The sequence below is a fragment of the Geotrypetes seraphini genome, chromosome 7 (genome assembly GCF_902459505.1).
Source record: "Geotrypetes seraphini chromosome 7, aGeoSer1.1, whole genome shotgun sequence".
Lineage (NCBI taxonomy): Eukaryota > Metazoa > Chordata > Amphibia > Gymnophiona > Dermophiidae > Geotrypetes > Geotrypetes seraphini.
Window position 1 is genome coordinate 175,665,261 of NC_047090.1, and position 21,519 is coordinate 175,686,779.

At 42.3% G+C, this 21,519-nt stretch overlaps 1 protein-coding gene across 6 annotated transcripts in view; it reads left to right on the forward strand.

The window, feature by feature from the left end:
* TC2N (tandem C2 domains, nuclear) overlaps nucleotides 1-18,845 on the forward strand; it is a 137,316-nt gene extending 118,471 nt beyond the window's left edge. For 5 of the 6 annotated variants that reach the window (XM_033951809.1, XM_033951811.1, XM_033951806.1 and 2 more), the window contains 2 exons: nucleotides 3,760-3,959; nucleotides 17,822-18,845. In XM_033951809.1, the coding sequence (XP_033807700.1) occupies nucleotides 3,760-3,959; nucleotides 17,822-17,932 (311 nt within the window). In that variant the 3' untranslated portion in view covers nucleotides 17,933-18,845. The remainder of the gene's footprint in view (nucleotides 1-3,759; nucleotides 3,960-17,821) is intronic. The other variant, XM_033951812.1, reaches the window with a different exon arrangement.
* The last annotated feature ends 2,674 nt before the right edge of the window (nucleotides 18,846-21,519 follow it).

Genomic DNA, 21,519 nt, shown 5'->3' on the forward strand with positions numbered 1-21,519 from the left:
AATGGAGACAGGCAACAAGAAATGCATTTTTAGAAGGAGAAAAGAATATAATTGCAGAAAGCGTGGGAGGAGAAGAAAGAATGGAAACTAAGAGTTGAACCCGGAAACAGAGACAAGAATGAAATAAAAACATAAAAAGATCAATTAAAGGGCTGCTGATGGATAAGGTGAGCAGTGATGGGGTGGTGGAGGACATAGGGGAGGTAAAAGGAAGGGAGAAAGGGTGGTGGTGGACAGCCAAGGAAAAAAAAAAGAAAGACAGAAATACAGAAAGCGGCTAAGGAGAGAGAAAAAGAAATAAAACCACACACACACACATTCTAGCACCCGTTAATGTAACGGGCTATAAGACTAGTAATGATAATAACTTTATTTTTCTATACCGCCATAGTCAAATGACTTCTAGGCGGTTCACATTGAAAGAAGGCTGGACAATCAGCGAATTATAGAATGCATGAAGAAAAGATATTACATAATAAATTGGAGTTAAATGGGGAAAGAATCCATGAAAGAAGAAAGAAGTTACATAATACATTGGGGTTACATGGGGAGAGAATACATGAGACAGGTCTTCTGCTTAGGCAAGGAATTTATCAAATAGAGCGATTTTAATTGATTTTCGGAATGTGTTGTAAGTCTATCTGGCTTTATTTATGTGGTTTCCCAGCCAGGATTGCTGTCTGTTTGCTGGGAACATGAAGGTTCTGTCTAGGAAGGATTTGTATTTGCAGCCTGTGATCTTTGGGTATGAAAAGATGTTTTTGTTTCTGGTTGTTCGTGTGGGGTTGTGTAGAGTGAAGTGTGTTTGAAGGTAGGAAGGTGCTAGGCCCCAGACTTGTTTGAATTAACAGATGCATGCAAATTTGAACAGTATTCACGCCTCCACTGGTAGCCAGTGCAATTTTTTGTAATAGGGGCTAATGTGGTCTTTTTTTTTTTTCTCAGTCCGAAGATCAAAGCGAACTGCAGTGTTTTGCACTAATCTTAATTTTTGTACTGTTTTTTGGGGGATACCAGGTAGGCGATGTTGCAGTAATCTAGGGTAGATAGGATCAGCGACTGTACCAGTAATCTAAAGGATGTTGTGTCAAAGTATTTTTTAATAGTCCTTAGCTTCCACAGCGTGTAAAAGCATTTCTTCACCAGTAGGTTTGTGTGGTCAGCCAAGGTTAAGTGAGTGTCTAGAGTGATACCCAGTATTTTTATGGTATTGGAAATTGGATATTTGTTGTCGTTTATTTTTAATGACGTTTTCGTTATTTTGTCGTTGGGCTTGCCAAAAAGACTTTTGTTTTCTCTGTGTTTAGTTTTAGTTTGTAGCTGGTGGTCCATTTTTCGATTTCTATCATTGTGTGTGAGAGGTTATCTATAATTTTATTTGTGATGTCATTTTAAGGGGATTAGGATGGATATGTCTGCGTATATATAGTGCTTTAAGTTTAATTTTTGTAGTAGGTGACCTAAGGATGCGATGTAGATGTTGATTGAACAATGTGGGTGATAGTGGGGAGCCTTGGGGCACCCCCGACAGGTTTTTCCATGTGTTGGAGTAATTTCCGTTGCTAGTTACTTGGTAGGATCTGTTTGTTAGGAATTCTTGGAACCATTTCTTTACCTTTCCCGAGATTCCTATTGCATCAAGGCACAGTAGCATGATTTTGTGGTCAACTAGGTCGAACGCACTGCTAAGGTCTAGTTGCAGGTCTAAACCACACATACACCCAAGGGTGTTAGATAGCTAGAATGGAATGTGCAACTTATTTCTGTATTTATTTCAAATTATTTTATACCGCTAAAACTGCACAAACAGAACTAAGTGGTTTACTGTCTAAAAATAAAAGTAAGGAAAGAAAAGATACACATTGCAAACATATTACATTACATTAGAGATTTCTATTCCGCCATTACCTTGCGGTTCAAGGCGGATTACAAAAGAGTTATAAACGGTGGGTTACAATGGAAAGATCATTGGTCATTTCTAGAGAAGGTAAAGAGTAGATCGAGTAGTATCTGTGAGGCAGGAAGAAGGTGGGAGGAAGGAAGGTATTTGTGATGTTAAGACTGTTTCAGGGATTTCTTGAAGAGTATAGTTTTTATTTCTTTTCTGAACATCTTGTAGTATGGGGTAGTTAGCAGTAGATTGGAGATTTGGTTATCTAGTTTTGCTGCTTGAGTGGCTAGGAGGCTATCATATAGTTTTTTCTGTTTAACTTCTTTGATTGGAGGGTGTGTGAATGGGGTGTGTGTTTTTCTATGTCTGGTTAAGGTAGTTTGGATGAGGCAGTTGTTCAGGTAGGTTGGACTGTCTCCGTTTAAAGTTTTAAATAGCATACAGTAGAATTTAAATAGTATTATTTCTTGAATTGGTAGCCAGTGTGAGTTGATGTATGCTTCAATGAGTAGACGAGTCTCAGAGCTTTATTTTGGATTGTTTGTAGTTGTTTAGTCATTGTTGCAGGGGAGGTAGAGGATGTTGCAGTAATCTAGTAGACCTAGGATTAGGGATTGTACTATAACGCAGAGATAAGTAAAAGGAGAGATGTTTGTACAGGAGTAACCCAAACTGCTCCACAAAACTAGAGCAATCTAGAAGGCTTGCACAAAAAAACAGGACTTTATAGGCACCTTGAAATCTTTAATTGAAATTATGCTGCGTATTGAGATTGGCAATTTATTCCATTCAAAAGACAGATGCTGGTGAAGATTGTACCCTCCAATGCTTTAGGTTTTATCTTGGTTGACCTACTGCTTTTGTTTGTATGACTACTTCAATACTATATCCTGTTGTTTACCACATATTGCCAAAATGTGGATCCACATTGGGTTCTGTGGAAATATAATAAAGTGTTTTGAAGATGTATTCACTGGCAAAGAGTCGTATTTTACCCAACTTTTTTATGCTTTGGGATTTTTCGGTAGAATTTGACTTTCTTTTTTTTTTTGATGTCTCAAAATGGGCCTGTTTTGGGCTAGGGAGGACTAAGATGATTGTTTCAAGAGTGTACACTATGAGCTGGACGGTAGGGGGATCGTCATAACTGGCAGGAAAGCCCTGAAAGTCAGAAATAGTATTTTGTAGACAATTCTCTGTTTGACAGGAAGCCAATGATGGGATATTAGCGCTCTATCTTAAATAGAAGTCTAATTGCTGTATTTTGAAGGGTTTGCAGTTGTTTTAAGGTGGATGCTATTGCATGAAGGAATAAAAATTAAAAAAAGAGCGAGGACTTATTAGGTTAAAAATAAGTCTGGCTAAAATTAAATAGAAACTAAGAGGGCTGATGTTCAAAGGGATCTAGCCAGCTTGCTGTTATAGGGCTAGAATCATCAAGGAAAAAATTACCCCACTGAGTGTCTGACACTAGTCATCCAGCTGTAGAAATGATAAATAGTAATAGGAGTAATTTTACTAAACAGCTACATTTTTCTCTTAAAAAAAAAAAAAGGTACTCTGTGGGAGCAGAGTTTGGTTGGGGGAAGGCCTTCTCTGAACACTTTGATAGCTGGCTTAATTTAACTCTAGCTGATTGGGTTACACCGCTAAGTTTTACAGACTATATTTAAACCATTATCAGTCCCAACAAGCCAGGTTGCAACTGAAAATAAACTTAAAAACTAGTTGGTTTTCTTTGCTGTTTTGAAAAATCTGCCTCCTTATATGCTTTAGATATGTATACTGTATATAATGACCTTTTAGCATACTGACACAACCATGGTTCTTAATTACCACCATGCCTGTTCTAAATTTTCATCATTCAGATTTCTATGTGAAGGCAGAAATGTTTAGTACGGAAGGGTTGGTTTACAAGAAGAAGACCCGCCCTCTGAAGTCTACCAATTCCCAAGTGCAATGGGGAGAAATGATGATTTTCCCAGTGACACAGAAAGAACAAGGAATTAATTTTCTAATTAAGCTCTACAGCAGAAGCTCGGTGAGAAGGAAACACTTCCTGGGGCAGGTTGGTTTTTATTTATTTACTAGTCTTTAAGCCCGTTACATTAACGGGTGCTAGAGATGTCTGTCTGTCTGGGTTTTTTTCTTTGTCTCTCTCTTCCTCCTCTGTTATGATCGTCCATCTCTCTGTTCTTCCTCAGGGTCTCCCCCCCCCCTTCCTTGTCTGCACCTCTCATAGTCCAGCATCTGCCTCCTGTCTTTCCCCTTTGGTCCAGACCTTTCTGTGTTTCTTCTGCTTACAACCCTCACCCCTTCTCTGCCTCTCTCTCCTTCCTTCCTTCCTTCCTATGTCCCCCTTACTGTCTTTCAGCCTTTGTCCCACCCCTCCCCTGAAGCCAGCCTGCCTGCGTCCCTCCTGCGCCCAAGCCTGGCCTACCTGCTGGCGATACTTCCTCCCCCCGGTCGGCTGCCACTCGCCGCCCTTGGCCGCCTTCCCGCCTCCTCCCAAGAAGACGTTGCCTCCGGCGTCACCCCGCCCTCTGGCGAGAAATCGACGGCTCGGCGATTGACCGCCGCGAGACTCGAGCCATCCGCCGTTTTAGGCGGGGACGTCAGTGGACGGCGCTTGGGCAGCATTAACTGTTGATGTGTCTGCGTGGAGCCTGGTTATGGAAGCGAAGCCCTTTTATTTACGTTTACTAAGCGGCAGACTTGGCCGCGCCACAGTGCTCGCACCAGCTGAGAGGCCGAGGCAGGAAGACGCAGCCCGTCGTGAGCGCCGAATCCCCCTGTGGAGACGAAATTTTTTTTGGTCCTTCTCGCCTTGGGAGGACGGTTGAGCCGGGAGGGAGGAGTCGCTGGCACACGTGCCTCCAGCTAGCGCAGGCACCGTGAGGACTGGCACAGAAGCACACCTCACGGCGCCAGGACTCTCACGAATTTTTGAGAGCATATGCGCGCTCTAGCGTTTTATTATTATTGATTGGCATACATTATTAACAGCAACAAGCTGTGGTCTGTGGTGTTGCATCCCCACAATAACATAGACATCGCTTGGTTCTTAACCTTGTTCAAGTATCAATGGTACAAGGTAGAACTATATCTATCAAAGGCAAGGTCCTTTACTTTTGGGCTAGCGGCACTGTCACTTGAAAAAGAGAAGTGTGAATTTCTCATACACAAACTTTTTGAATACATCATAGAGCCGTACCGAATTTTGGACAAGTAGAAATAATAAAAAATATGAAATCGGAGAGTAAGGCCCTCTTTTACTAAGGTGCGCTAACCAACTAGCGCACACTAATTGAATTAGAGCGCGCTGTGCGCTAACCAATTAGCGCAAGCTAATCGAATTAGAGCGCGCTAAACGCTAACACGTGCCTGTTGGTCTACGGATGTGTTAGCGTTTAGCGCGCTCTAATTCGATTTGCCTTTGTAGTAAATATTATGTGGAGTTAATTTGGTTCACATCTGTCTATATAAATTCAATAAAAATTAAAACAGAACTTATTTTTGGGAATAAAATAACTTTATATTAAAATACATAGGAACCTTTTCCCTAGAATATTTGAAGTGGAATTACATGTGGGTCTGTGCCAGATGAAGAAGGGTATTTGGTAGTTATAGATATGGGCAACAGGCCTTTGGAAATTAGCTTCAGTGGTAAACTAATTACAATGAAGGAATTTCAATGAATTACTAATTACAGTTACTTTGAATTACTAATTACAATGAAGGAAGTCTTGTAAGCAGGACAATCTGTGAGTCAGTTTATAAAATGTTTGTCAATTGTTTATTTTAAGAAAATATGAATAGCCTTAATGGATCAGACCAATGGTCCATCTAGCCTAGTACCCTGTGTTCCCAGTGGCCAATCCAGGTCACAAGTACATGGCAAAAACCCAACATAAGAACAGCCTTATGGTCCATCAAGCCCAGTAGCCTGTTCTCACGGTGGCCAATCCAGGTCACTAGTACCAGGCCAAAACCCAAGATATAGCAATATTCCCTGCTACCAATACAGGGCAAGCAGTGGCTTCCCTCATGTCTTTCTCAATAACAGACTATGGACTTTTCCTCCAGGAACTTGTCCAAATAGTAGCAACATTCTATTGTACCAATCAAGGGCAAGCAGTAGCTCCCCCCCCATGTCTATCCCAGTAACAGACTATGGACCTTTCCTCCAGGAACTTGTTCAAACCATTTTTTAAAACCAGCTGCATTAACCACTCTCACCGCATCCTCTGGCAATGCTTTTAATTTGACTCTTCTATCATTTTATTTATTGTATGTGGATTTGTACAGCGTCGGGTACATTTGTATTGGGCAGTTAATAAATAAATGTTATTTCAGCACTAGCTATTGCTATTTTAAACACAGGTCCCATTTTATGCAGTGAGACCTAGGGCCTCTTCTATCAAACTGCGCTAGCAGTTTGTACCGTGGTGAGCCACGCTGAATGGCCCGCTCAGAGAGTTCCTATGAGCGTCAGGGGCAGCGCGGGCCATTCAGCGCGGCTCTCTGCGCTAAAAACTGCTAGCACAGTTTGATAGAAGAGGCCCTTACTTACTAATAACGGGTTAACAGTAAAATAATCTGTTTTAATGGTAGCCCATGTTAATACCTTCCCTCTTATTTATATTATTTAAAATTATTTATAATCTGCCTATCTACAAATCTGGGTGGGAAACAATACAAACATACAAAATCAGCAAACAACAAATAATAACGTACGACAGAAACAAAAACGCAATAAAACCAAGACAAAAAACCCTAAGCATCTATTCACAGTCACATAATATAACTCCAAGAAAGTTTCCTGTAGATATTTCTGCCATGCCAATGGATAAATTTACAGTTAGGATTCAAACAATTTTTATTGATACAAAAATACAACCAGGAAAACAATTGAGAAGTACAGAGCAACGTTCGCTCTTCACAGTTTATATATACCCTGATATGGCTTGACAGACACAGGAACCTAGGAAATTGTTTCTTATAGTGAGACCTGAAATAATCGGCCTCTTTTACAAAGCCACGCTAGCTGCTGCGCTGCGCTGCGCTAAAAGCCCCGAAGCTCCATAGAGATTTAAAGAGCTTCGGGGCTGTTGCCATGCGGCTTTGTAAAAGAGGCCGAATGTCTTTGGGAGGTACTTTTCTCTTAGCCTACCCCTGTAAATTCCTAGTTAAATATCTAAGGGTTAAATATGTATTTTATTCTCCTGAACAGTTCCGAGCTTTCTTGGATTTGAAGAAGTTGGCCACAGGGAATGTTTAGTCTAATCATTGTGAACAGTAGTTAGTAACAATGGGATTCTTAGCTGTTAAGCTTTTTCTTGATTAACTAATTATTTGAATTTGTTTCTCTTCACTTATTCGGGATTCCTCCTCCACTGTCCACTGTTTGAGGTCTAAGGAGCTATTGACTGGTTTTTTTTAACTGTTTAAAGATTTCCTTAGTTTAAATTTCATGCTGTATTGCTGTGACAAAGAGTTTATTCTTGTAATTTAATTTGAAAACTGATAATAAAAAAAAAAGAAGAACATAGCAAAACAAGAATGGTGACAAGAACTGCAAAGAACGATAGGAATATCATCAAATTTTTAACCACACCTCCATCACAATAATTCCCCCCCCCCCTGAACAAAAAGAAAGTTCCATTCCAATCTTCTCTCTCCCGTAACAACAGACCGGCAGGTTACAGCAAATAAGAAGTAGCCAAGGCCCTGAGATTCCTTAAAGACCCCAGCCCTGGAAGAAGAGAAACAAAGGGTCACAGAAGTGCCGAAACACAAACAAATCCCCAAAAAACAAGAGAAAAAAAGGGGGGGGTCTGCTGCGGAAGAGGCAGACTCCCTTTTTTTTCTCTTGATAAATCTACAGTTAAATCTGTTATTTAGGGAGCAGGGGGAGTAGCCTAATGGTTGGCGTAGTGTGCTGAGAACCTGGGGAGCTGGGCTTGATTCCTGCTGCATCTCCTTGTGACTATGGGCAAGTCACTTAACCCTGCATTGCCCACCTGGGACAGAGAAAGCACCTTCGTGTAATGATTGTATAAACTACTTTGATTTAGCACGGAAATGCGGTATATCAAATCCCATTACCATTATTGCATCAAAATATAATCACTTGTCTTGTGATAGGTAAGCAGGGGCAATGCCCCAGAGAAGAAGCTATGACTGGTTCAGTTTCACAGCTGATTGTGTCTTCCTGACCATTCACGGTTCTGGTCACGAATGGAAAGTCACAGTGTACAAAGGCTAATCTGGTGACTCAATAAAATGGAACAAAACAACCTTTCACTAACCCTCCAAAGCCCTGAATACCAGACTGGATGCTGAAAATATCAGTTTACAATGCAGCTGGAAAGCAACCTTAAGGGAAGAAGAAATGTCAGTGATATAAGTTTCATCTGATTGAAAAGGAGGGCAGAGATTCCCCGTATTGCTGTAACCCTATCCTTTCTTTGGAAATTAAAGCAGCTTGTTAACAAAATCCAGCAGTAAGACTCGTGTACGGACTATGGAAATCGAAATACCTACAGCCCTACTCTATGAAACTTCATTGGCTGCCCATAACCACAAGGATAAAGTTTAAATTAGGCAATGGCTTCACTGCCTTTAAGATCCTGACAGGGAATGCCCCCAACTACCTAACAGAGTTGGCCATCATACTCCAGGGTGCCTCCAATAGATATTCCACCAGAAACCATTTCCACTTAAAATTCCCTGCATGCAACAATATAAAGTCTACCAGGCAAATCTTATCTATCAAATATCAATTAGCAAAATGCTAGATCCAACTAGAGAGTTGCACGAGGATAGAAATCCCACCTGACCCTACCAGAATTTATTCCGTCCCCGTCTGACCCCGCGAGAAATCTCCTCCGTCCTCGCCTGACCCCTCGAGGAATCTCCTCCGTCTTCACCCATCCCCCATAAAAGTTACCTGTCCCCATAAAAAGCACCAATTACTTCTGACAGTTTTGATTTTTTTTTTTTTTAAAGTCAGTTTATTTAAACCAACAATAAAATACAATATAAACAAATAACAGTGAACAGAAATAAGAGATGCATACGTCACCAGAAAGAATTAGAATAGATATTAGGTCATGTGACTTGTGACTGGGTAAGACCTGGACTGGATTAGCCAGAGCCCTGACCTGGGTCATTCAAGCCTCAGCCGAGCGGTTGAATGAGGCATGGAGGGTAGAGGGATGTCAAATAAAAAGGTCCAGCACAGGTGTTTAGTGTGAATTTTAAGATGACTTTTATTTTCTGGCTTTATACTGAAATGCAACTCAAAACATACAAACAAAAAAAACTTCTCATTGGTGGCTAAACAGCCTGTTAGCCCACCATGCTTATTCACTTTACAGTTCAAGGAAAAATATGGCAATTCCAAAACAGCTTGCCTCTGAAGAAATTCTAAGGGTGTAAATAGCCTTCTCACCCTGAGCATGGGATTCTTAAATCTTCTGTTACCTTTAGTTAATCAGAAGCAGTAATTCCTAATTTCTTTATTACTTGGTTTTGTGAGGCAACACCACATTATCAGAACAGCTTTTACTTCCCTCAACTTCACTCTGTGACCATGCTTTCCAACATGTCTAATTCCTCAGACTCCATTTCAGTATCCTCTGCTGCCATTTCTTCTGGCATTTCCACCTCGTATTCAGTATCTTCAAAAGAAAGATTAGAGGCTTCAGATCTGAGGTTTTTTACCTGCTTGTTTAGGGAAGTTCTGGTCTCTGCCTTCTGAATCCGGGCTTTCACAGGTCTGCCTCTCCTCAAGGATTCAGGAGTGCTGTAAGTTTGTGGCTGCCTCCTTGGCCTAGAGACCACACCCTTTTCTCTAGCAAGGGGCTGATTGCCTGTCAAAACACCTGTGGTTCTCTGATGCTTTGCTAATGTGCCTGGATAGCTTTCCTGCTCACTAACCCTGCCCCCAGCAGAGCTGATTGCAGGAACTAATCCCTTTTATAGGTTTTGCTATCACCTGCCTTGTGCATGCTGATATTTGTAGTTCTTTGCCTTTAGCATTCCCTACACTAGAACTAGGCAAGTATAATCGGGTCACTTTTGGGTTGCCTTTCACTTGGGATAAATTCTGCTGGGCAGTTTCCCTAACCTGCCTGCTTCTAGGAGTAGGTTTAGAGAGAGTTTTAGAGCACTGCAGGGTTTCTTCCAGCATGATAGGACTCTTCCTGTCACAGACTGTAGGGTCGACCATTTCTTGTTAAAAGAAATAAAAGAGTTGGATTTTTTGGCAATATAAAGCTCATATCTGTAGAGCAAACAAATCTGGTTCCACCATCTGGCATAGGTAACTTGTGAGAGGTCCTTCCAAGATCCACAAATGGTTTTTAATGCAGCAATGAGTAAAGAATCAAACAATACAGCATCAAAATCATTTAAAACAGAATTGAGAGAGAGGCAATTTTCAGGACAATGGTTGCATAAGAAAAATGTGCCAAAACTGAACTGGAAACCCCAAAACAAACTCAGCAAGTACTTCATTTTACACTAAACACAATTGGTGGCATAACCATGAGAGGGGGCTGGGGGGGCTCCAACTTTGAGATTAGCCCCCTCAAAATGAACATCTCCCTTGCTGTAGCTGGTGGGACATTTTGTTTTACCATCATCTTGGTCCCAGTTTCTGCTTTTGTCTATCTTCTACTAATTCTCTTTCCAGCCTCGGGAACCCTGGTGCCATCCCCGTGGGAATCCCATTAGCCCCGCAATCCCTGTTCCCATGCAGACCTCTGCATCAGGGGTGTCCAACCTGCGGCCCCGTGAAGTATTTTGTGTGGCCCCGGTCGAGGGCAATGCAGTGTTTTCCTCTGCTGTCCCCGAGTGTTTACCGTCTTGCCGGCTTCCTCCTCTGTCTTGCTGCAGCGTTTGCGCATTTGTGCAACCCCAGAAAAAAAATTTTCAGCCAATGCGGCCCAGGGAAGTCAAAAGGTTGGACACCCCTGCTCTAGATCTTTCTCAGGTTTAGAAAATTTTATAAGCATTTCTGTACCAGGACAGGGAGTCAACCCTGAAACTGAAATGGTAATTGTAAAAGCCCATTTCTAAACTGTTTACAACGACCCTACTTGAACTTGTAACTATCTATTTTTAACGAACTCTGTTAGTAACTGTGCTGATCTACCTGTACAAGCAACTCTATTGAATGTCTGTGTCAAACTGTTCATCATAACTTCCTGGGTAATAGACCCAACCTCTTGTAATATAATCTGACCTTGAACTAAATAGGTAAAGGCGGAATAGAAAACTTGATATAGCATAACATATATGGAAACTGATAACACAATAGGTAGTGAAACTCTCAGAAGAGACATAAAAGGATGGGAGAGAGATCTTTTCAGAAACACAGTAGTGGACCCTGAAACAAAGGGAAAAGAGAATTCTTATGGATTGCTATGGAAAAAAACCTAGTAAACTCTACATGAGAGCATTACAAAGATGTACAGCACAGAAGGAGATGGATCCAACCATGGTAGGAGGCATCGTCAGGACAGCAATGGAAAGACATACCTGTAGGTGACTTCAATCTACCTCGAGCTTAATATGAACTGGAGTCGACCCAGTGCAGCAACAGGAAGAAGAGGGATCTTCGTCAGTTAACTAGCAGAAGGAATGGTTTTCTCTTGTTCTAGCCAAAGTGAACTGAACTAAGACAAGGGTCCTAATTTCAGGAGGGTCCTGACTTCAAGAGGATGAGTGGTGATGGTGAGGTCCTGCTGGGGTTCTGCTGCTGTTGCCGCTAAGTATATATCACGACTAGAAGTATGCAGCACTGTATACACACACACAAGATACAAACCCTGCTCAACAGAGCTTACAGTCTATTAATGGCAAACAAACAGGGAAAATAAGAGATTTAGAGGGGGTTTCATTTATTATGGGAATGATTAAAGCATCCTATATAATAAAAGGTTACCGGCGCATGCGCTGTTAAAACAGCGTGTTCCCTGCCGCCGTGATTTCTGATCCGTGGCAGCCAATCCGGCGGCAGGGAACATTCTGGCCACTCCCCTCCTCCCGCCCTCACTCACCAACTGCTGCTGGGAGGAAGTGCAGGCAAGCTCTCTTCCTGCCGGACCCCTGAGACACAAGCGCCTGCAGGAGGAGGCCCCAGCCGTCGCCGCCCGCCAACACCTTCCCAGTCTCCTGAGCTGCGTCCTCACCACCCCCCCCCCAATTGCCGACCTCAGTGGCCACTGACAAGTGCTGTGTCCCTCCTGCCAAATTCAAACACAGAGAGACACAGCACAGCCAGCGACTCCCCCCTCCCGCCCTCACTCACTGCCAAAACCAGCTACTGTACTTTAAAGCCTCCTCCTTCTCCCGGCTCACCCGCATTTAAAATTCAGAGAAAAGCGCTGCACCGCGCTACTGCTGGCCTCGCCGTCTTCTGTCCACTGCGGCTCGCCCTCTCTGACTACTTCCTGTTTCCGCTAGGGTTGGCTGCAGTGGATAGAAGACGCTGAAGCCAGCGGTAGCACGGTGCAGCATTTTTATCTGAATTTAAATGCGGTGGCTGGGAAGGGAGCGCGGGAAATGCTGCTGCTGCACAGGGAAAGCCGGGAAATGCTGCTGCTGCACAGGAAAGGCTGGGAAATACTGCTGCTGCACATGGAAGTGTGTCTGAGGGGTGGGGGGAATGCTGCTTCTGTACAGGGAAGACTGAGAAATGCTACTGCAGCATAGGGAAGTGTGTGGGGGTGGGGGTGGGAGGTGGGAATGCTGCTTCTGCACAGGGAAGGCCGGGAAATGCTGCTGCTGCTCAAGGAAGGGTGGGAAATGCTGCTGCTGCACAGGGAAGTGTGTGTGTGGGGGGAAATGCTGCTGCTGCTGCACTGGGAAGTGTGTGTATGAGGGGTGGAAATGCTGCTGCTGCACAGGGAAGGGTGGGAAATGCTGCTGCTGCTGCTGCACAGGGAAGTGGAGGGGAAGGAGAGGGAAAGGGGGCCTGGGAGCAATCTTGGTTTGCTTTGGGTGAGGGGAGACAGAAGGGGTCCATGGAGAGATAGAAAGACAGGCAGGCAAGCAGCGCATTAGAACGAAAGACAGACATACAGAAAGATAGTGGGCAGAGAGAGAGACCGAAAGAAAGAAAGACAGACAGACAGGGTGCCAGAGAGAGAACCAGAAAGAAAGGACAGACAGCGGGAGGGAGAAAGACAGAAAGAAAGGAAGAGAGAGACAGGGGCAGGGAGAGACACAGAAAGAAAGACAGACAGACATATATTCTAGCACCCGTTAATGTAACGGGCTTAAGCACTAGTGAATAATAAATGGGTGAATAAGAGGCTAAGGGCTCCTTTTATGAAGCCACGTTAGCGGCTTTATTGCACGCAACTTTTTAGTGCGCGCTAACCCCCGCGCTAGCCGAAAAACTACCGCCTGCTCAAGAGGAGGCGGTAGCAGCTAGCGCGGCCGGCAAATTAGCGCACGCTATTACATTCGTTAAACCGCTAATGCAGCTTCGCAAAAGGAGCCCTAAGACTTACAAAAAAAAAAAAGAAGCCTCAAAAAAGGTGGGTTTTGTTTATTGTCCCACCAGACCAGTCCAGATGTTTGAGTTTGGAGCAGGAATACTGACTGGACTGGTGATTGCAGAGAGTTCTTAAGTGATGACATAGCTCAGCAGTTCTCAGTCTTCAGCAGGTGTAAAACCTCTAGTGGTCTGGTAGGACTTTATTTCCATTTTCTTCATCAGTCATGTTTAAAAAAAAAAAAAAAAAAAAGCAGCGCTAGCCTGGGGGGGGTGTTCTGAATCTGTAAGAAAAAAAAAAAGATTTTATATTCTTGGTGGAATTCTGTGCAACTGCACAATGAAGAGTTGGCTCTCCCTCTCTGCAGGCCAAGGCATCGACACTTCCCTCTCTGTGAATCGAATTGCTGCTGGCACATGTTCGGGCAGCCTGTGCAGGCTCTGCAGACTTCCCTCTTCTGCGGTCCTGTCCTTGATGACGTCGCTTCCACTTTCTTCACAGGCGAACTGCGGTAGAGAGAAGCCTGTAGAGCTGGCGGCAGGTTGCCAACAACTGGAATCGGCGTCGCTGAGGTACAGTGGGGAGAATGGCAAGTGCTGGCTGGGGAGGATAAGGGAGACGAAAATGCTCAGAAGGATAGGGTGGAGAGAGGGTAGAAGATGCTGGCTAGGGAGGGGGAACAGGGGTGAGAGAGATGCTGGCTGGGGGGTGGGGATAGGAATCTGGGCTTTTTTTTCACAATGTAGAAACATAGAAGATAACGGCAGAAAAGGGCCATAGCCCATCAAGTCTGCCCACGCTAATGACCCACCCCCCTTAAGATCCCACATGTGTATCCCATTTCCTTTTAAAATCTGGCACGCTGCTGGCCTCAATCACCTGAAGTGGAAGTTCATTCCAATGATCAACTACCCTTTCGGTGAAGAAGAACTTCCTGGTTGTCGCCATGAAATTTCCCACCCCTGATTTTCAGCGGATGCCCTCTTGTGGCTGAGGGACCTTTAAGAAAGAAAATATCATCCTCCACCTCAATACGGCCCGTGATATATTTAAACATCTCTATCATGTCTCCTCTCTCTCTATTCAGCTTTTCCTCATACGGGAGATCTTTGAGTCCCGAGACCGTCCTGGTGGCCATTCATTGAACCGACTCAACTCTCAGCACATCTTTTTGGTAATGTGGCCTCCAGAATTGTACACAATATTCCAGATGAGGCCTCACCATGGATCTGTACAAAGGCATTATAACTTCGGGCTTCCGGCTGATAAAACTTCTACGGATACAGCCCATCATTTGTCTTGCCTTTGATGAAGCCTTCTCCACTCCGCTGGGCTTCATTTGTATAAGTGCCGTCTCCAACTCCACAGATAAGAGAGAGTTTTTCACTGTACAATTTGATACTTTATGCTAGAAAAAAGTCACTGAGTGAGAAAAAATTGAAATCTCTGTGTTTTCTCTAGTATAAATGAATGAAAATACTGAATTGTACTAAAATTCTGACTAATAATTAGCAAAAAATATTGTTTAAATGTCAAATAAACTTGCAGAATTTGAATTTTTTTGCACACACTTTTGAATTTTTTTTGTGCAGAATTCTACCAGGAGTAATTTTAAGAGTATAACCACCTGGTGGTCCCATATTCTTTAATACCTCCCCTGGGAGAGCGTTCCAGGCATCTGTTACCCTCTCCATGGAAAAGTACTTCCCAACATTACTCCTAAGTCAACCACCCAGTAACCTCACTTCATGTCCTCTAGTTCTATAACTTTATTTATAAAAGTTAGAAATTCAGCTTATATGGATATCTGGCCCAAGGTTAACAGGCTACAATATTGAAAAATATCTGACCATTTACCCCTTCCAGAATGTAGATAATAAGGAGAAAACAAAGCGTTGAGTATAGGAAGCCCAAGTTAGCATCTCTGCAGTCCATGGGGAAAACAGGTTGAAAGTGTTGGTGACTGGGTACTGTCTATCAAAGCTAAGTGGAAGTAAATGGTCAGTTTTGGTGGGTAGTCGCACTTATTTCAAGAAAAAACTTCAATTGGTGTGGTACCTTTTATCCAGTGTGGACCCCATTTTAACACTTAAAAATTAACATGATCCTAGATGACGAAAACAAACTAGCAGACCCATCCCTCTCAGTTATGCAAAGCATAAAAGCAGCTGTCGTAGTAATCAGCCCGGGGGTCCTCTGTATCTGAATATACTCACAGCCCTAGTACCCTACATGGAGTTCCAGTCTAACAGGAAATCCACCCAGGAGGAGGCTTCAGGGTCTGTGAAAATTCACTGACTCATAGACCCTGTGCTGACATAATGGAAGAAGCAGCAGACCTGTTTTTGCAAATCCATCTACCAATGTGACCCATTTTGGAAACCACTGGTCTAGATTATCACAAAGCTTGATTGTAGGACTTGAAGGTGGAGGAGGTGTTGATCTACACATGGGAACCAAATGAAGGTGTTTAGGCAGCCTTATCGAACAAGCAGTCAAGTTTCTGTGGCTGGTAATTGGATTATATTCTTATCGGTGTACATCAGAATAATTGGGTAGGTCAGATGGGCTAATTAATCTATCAGCTAGCATCTATTTAAACAAATCTGAGTTTTATAATATCTCTGTGAGACTTTGAATTTTGTACCTAATGTAGTGTAGGGTTCAGATAAGCAGGTTATAAATGAATAAATAATAATAATATGGATTTTATTAATACATTTTACCTTGGATTCTATATAAGGCACCCAAAGCGGGATGAGATGTTTATATACCTTAATGAACCATTAACAATCAATAATTAGATGCCAACAGACAATTATTAATGTTAATTGGCTACAATTAGAATTTGTGTGCTAATCTGTAATGCAGGATGCCTAACTCCCATTGCACGCAATCCAGAAGGAGGTATGGTTATGGGAAGGGCATGAGCGTGTCAGGAGCGTTCCGAAAAATTTCATGTATTCATATAGAATAATGGCTAAGTGTGCCCACCTTGGGCCCAAGTATTTACACCAGGTTTCAGCAGACATAAATCTGGTGGTTACGCACTGTTCGGTAAAGGGTGCGTGCCCTTTATAGATTAGTGCTGATCTTTTCTGGTGCCCATTTGTGAGCGCCATTTATAGAATCCAGTCCTTTGGGGCTGATTCTATAAAGGGCGCCTAACTTTTTTTTATTTACTTTTTTTAATTATTTATAACTTTCACAAGAATACATCTTGCAGCATAAAACACAGAGTAGGAAAATAATTTCAAGAAGAAAAAAAAAAGAAAATTTCTTACAATATAACCAAATCTTAGACCACAATAACAGTAGGGGTAGTCAACATATATTACAAGGAGAAATTAAATACATATCATTTAAGGAAAAAGCTTAGTGTGATTAATGACTGGATTATTCAAAAAGTCCCTTTTTTATTATTCCTTGACGATCTTCTTGATATGTAGGAACTGCTTCAGATGTTCTAGAGAAAAAAAATGTATATTTGATGCCCAAATACCTAACCAGGCACTTACAGGGATAGGCAAGAAGAAATGTATCATCTAACTTGATTATCTCTTGACGTAAAGAGAGGAAATCCTTTCTTCGTTCCTGAGTAGTTTTAGAAACATCAGGGTATAACCATATTTTCTGACCCCCCCAAACAATTTTTGAGAGTTCTTAAAATATAATTTCAAAATCATAGCGTCCTGTTCAAAAACCAGACACCAAAAGTGTAGCTCTTTCAGTGTCAGCTGTTAAAGTTTGTTCAAGAAATGCAGACATATTTTCAAAATCAAAGGGCGCCTAACTTAATTGGCAGAATACACTTAATACGCTCAATAATTGCTAACATAATAATAATTAATTGTGCAAGCGGCGCCTATCCAATTCTATAAAAGATACCTAAGTGGATGTTTCTATGGACACAGTATTACTTATGCAGAAATTTAGGTGCCTGAAATGTAGGCCTTTAAAACCCTCGCTTGCATTTCAGGGGCTTATATTTTTACATAGGTGCCGAGATTCTATAAATGGCGCCTAAGTGTGATTGACGTGTGGCCATCGCCATTTATTTAGGCGCCGTTTATAGAATCAGCCCCTTTCTAGAGCCCAGAAATTCTCTAACCAGTACTGGGGACTTTCAGGGGGGGGGGGGGGGGTCCTCACGGCATGAACCGTGTCTCTACCAATATTATCAGCCGTTAGCTTTGGGAGCAGGACTAGAAATTTGTTTGACTTCTGCATCCAAAATGACGATCTGTTGCCCCTGCAAACCGAGACCAGTGACAGTGGAAATTAGAGTTCAGCTTTTCCCAGTTTCATTGGATAGCTAAGGAATACACACTAAGGATCAGCTGAGCATCTTAACATTCCATTTACCTTGCAATGTTCCCTCAAGAAAATTGGTCACTATATTATTCCTTTTTTGCAGGTTTGGATAAGCAGTGACAGCAACAGTGGTGAAGCTGCGGAGCAATGGACAGACACAATCACTAACCCGGAAAAAGTTGTTATTAAATGGCACAAGCTGACTCCATCTTGAGACTGCAAAGATCAAATTCCAAATACTTCAGACACAAGTTTTATGCTTTCATTTGTACAAACAAGCATGGTAATTTACTGTTAACTAGAGTTTAGACAGGTAAACTGTCCATGAACCAGACATTGAGGCAGCTGTCCTAGCCCCCAGTAAAGAAGATGACTCTTTTACAGAACATGGTCGAAGGCTACCGGATAAGAAATCTTTTAGAGGCTAAAACTATCTGCATGGTGAAGAGCAGATATTAGTCGTGGGATGTGTTAGTATATCTTGTGCTATGCTGCAAAATTAGCCCTCTGTTCCAGGCACTAAGAAAGACCTTCCAAAAATGTTTGCCAGTGTCTGGTACAAAGATGAACAACTGCATGCCGTTGTATGGATAGTTCCCTTTCAGAATGTCTTCTCTGCATTGGAGACATGCTTGATTGTTCCATGTGAAAGCTTAATTTTCCTTCAAAGCTACTCTTTCTCTCTCGTTTCCTGGCCATGCAATGAGACATTAGTTCCCACTGTACCAGAATGTTCTGTGCTCCTATGCAACACAATGAAATGCACTAGCGGTAGAGAAGCATTACCTGAACATTAAACAATAGAACTCTATCTGCTATTATTGCTTTCGTTTATTCCTGCCAAACCCAGTTCTTTCAGGCATTGAACAACGAGGAAGCTGTGTTCATTTTCTCGTTATCACTTGTTCAAATTTAACTTAACCTTTGCACTTGCTGTAGCAAAGTCATGGTAACAGAAAGTATTTCAGCACTGTCTGAACCGGGCACCATGTGTTTTGCACATTAGAACTATTTATTCATATAAATTCCTTTACTAGTGACGCTGTTTTAATATAGTATAATGCTCAGATAAAGTAAAGTTTCTCAATACTGGGTTCTTACTGAGAATAAATATGTTTGTAATCTTTTTTTTGACTAAGCTTGAACATTGGGGGTATCACCATCCTGTATTTGAAGGATATGCCTACATCTTTCACATTCAGCCCCACTGAATTCAACAAACACTTGGTTACTCAAGCTGAGCTTGCCATGTACCAACCCGTTCCTCTTCAGGATTCATTGACACACATCAATGGTTGCCATGCAGTAAATTATTCTACTTTAAGCCTGTGAGCAAGTATAATTCAAAGCAAATGTGCAGCATGGACCCAGAACATTTCCTTTTTTAACTTTCTTCTTAGTTTATTCGAGGGTGAATCAAAAATTGAAGGCAATTGTTAAATTACACGATACATGGAACAGAGCTAGCGAAATGCAACATATGTCCTTGTACATTGCTTGTTGGATATTTTGTCCACGTGTAGTGCAGCACTTGGCCTTTAGTTGTGTGGCAGCCATGAGGTCAGAAATGTGAATGCTCCATTGCACGATTGCACCATTGAAGAACAACATTCAGTAGTGCACTTTCTTTGGGCAGAGGGAGTGAAACCTGTGGAAATTCACTGTCTGATATCAGTATGGACATAAACCAACACCCTCCCACCCCCTCTTACTGCTCTTCCCCTCCTCCCCGCCCCTATTTGGTCTCTCTCCCTTCCCTTCTAACCTCACCTTCATCGTTGCTTGCAACTCTGATAAAATGTTGTGAATCTGCGTGTCATTGCGGATCTTAATTAATTGATGTGAACCGCCTAGAACTCCCTGGGTATGGCAGTATACAAGAATAAAATTATTATTATAATACTGAATACTGAATCAGTATGGATATAACACCGTGAATCAATGAAAGGTTTATGAATGGATAAGAAGGTTTAAAGTGGGAAGAACAGGTGTAACCGATGAAGGTCTTTCTGGTCGCCCATTAACATTGCGCACACAAGAGCACATTGACACGGTAGATGCCTTGATTAGAGAAGACCGACGGATAACAGTGCCTCAAATGGCTGCAAATTTGGAGATCAGCTATGGATCTGCATTTGCCATAATGCATGATGTCTTGGGATACAGGAAAGTCTGCACACGATGAGTTCCCAAACAGCTTACTGATCTGCACAAGCAACAGCGTGTGGAGGTTGCAACCCAGTTCCTGAGATGGCATGAAGAAGATCCGAGTATTCTGGAGAGAATTGTCACAAGGGGGCAATACTATGACCCAGAGAGCAAAAGACGAAGCAGGAAGTGGAGACATCCTTTCCAGTGAAGAAGAAATTCAAACAGCCCTCCTCCAAGAAAATCATGTTAACTTTCTTTTGGGACATGAAGGGGCCATTCTGGTGTATTTCCAAGCATACAGGCAAAAAATGAACAGTGAAAATTACTGTGCATTGCTGCAAAATGAACTTAAATGCAATTTGCAGCAAAAGAAGAAGAATGTTGTCCAAAACAGTCTTTCTGCACCATACCAATACACATCCTCATATAGAAGCAGCAGCAACAGAAGAGACAGTGCAATAGCTTGGATTTGAACGTCTTCCACATCCTCTTTACAGCCCGAATCTGGCACCTAGCAATTATCACATCTTCGGTCCACTGAAGGAGACACTGTGAGGTCACAGAGTCACCTCTGATGATGAAGTAAAGGAAGTGGTGCTCACCTGGCTTCAGGAGCAGCCAAAAAACAATTTCTATGTCGGATTACAGAAGCTAGTTGAACGACACAACAAATGTGTAATCTTGAATGGGGACGATATGGAAAAGTGATTTGTTCAATTGCTCACAGTTCTATTAAAGCTATTAACTGTATTTTGCCTTTACTTTTTGATTTACCTTCATATATCTGGTCACTGGTAATTGCCTAGTTAGGAGAAGACTCCATAGAAAAGAAAAACATTGTTTTAGATGAATGATTTATTAAATATGATTGATATTCAAAATGATTTAACCTGCCAAAAAACAGCCACAAAAGGGCTCGATTCTTAAACACTGCACCCTACCGCTACCTAATGGGTTTAACTGGTTTATTTGGTGTACTAATTGGCTGCACTGAATAGAAACCAATTAAAACTCAATTTTAAAAAAAACCAGGGCACCTCTGAAAAGGCTGCTGTTATCTCGCAAATGTAGGTGTGTTTAATGCTGCAAGTGGCGGTAGGCACGATCCTCATGAAAGGTAGGTACTGGAAATTTAGGCCTTTAAAATCCTGGTGCATGTTTCCAGCACCTACATTTCACATAGCCATAATTCTGTAAACTGTGCCGTTCTATGATTGACATGCGACCAGTGGCCATTTTTAAGGTGGCTACCGATAATGGCGCTGTTTACAGAACCTGGGCCTAAGTGGTTGTTGGTGGCTATGTGCTAGTTTTCAGCAGCACTTAACTGATTATTGCCACTGAAATTTAGTAGCACCTAAGTGAAAAATGGCTGGGGGGGGGGGGTGGAGTCAGCAGTTGTCCAGTTAAGTTCCAATATTCAGTACTTAATCAGTTAGGGCAGGGGTGTCCAATGTCGGTCCTCGAGGGCCGCAATCCAGTCGGGTTTTCAGGATTTCCCCAATGAATATGCATGAGATCTATTAGCATACAATGAAAGCAGTGCATGCAAATAGATCTCATGCATATTCATTGGGGAAATCCTGAAAACCCGACTGGATTGCGGCCCTCGAGGACCGACATTGGACACCCCTGAGTTAGGGTAACCAC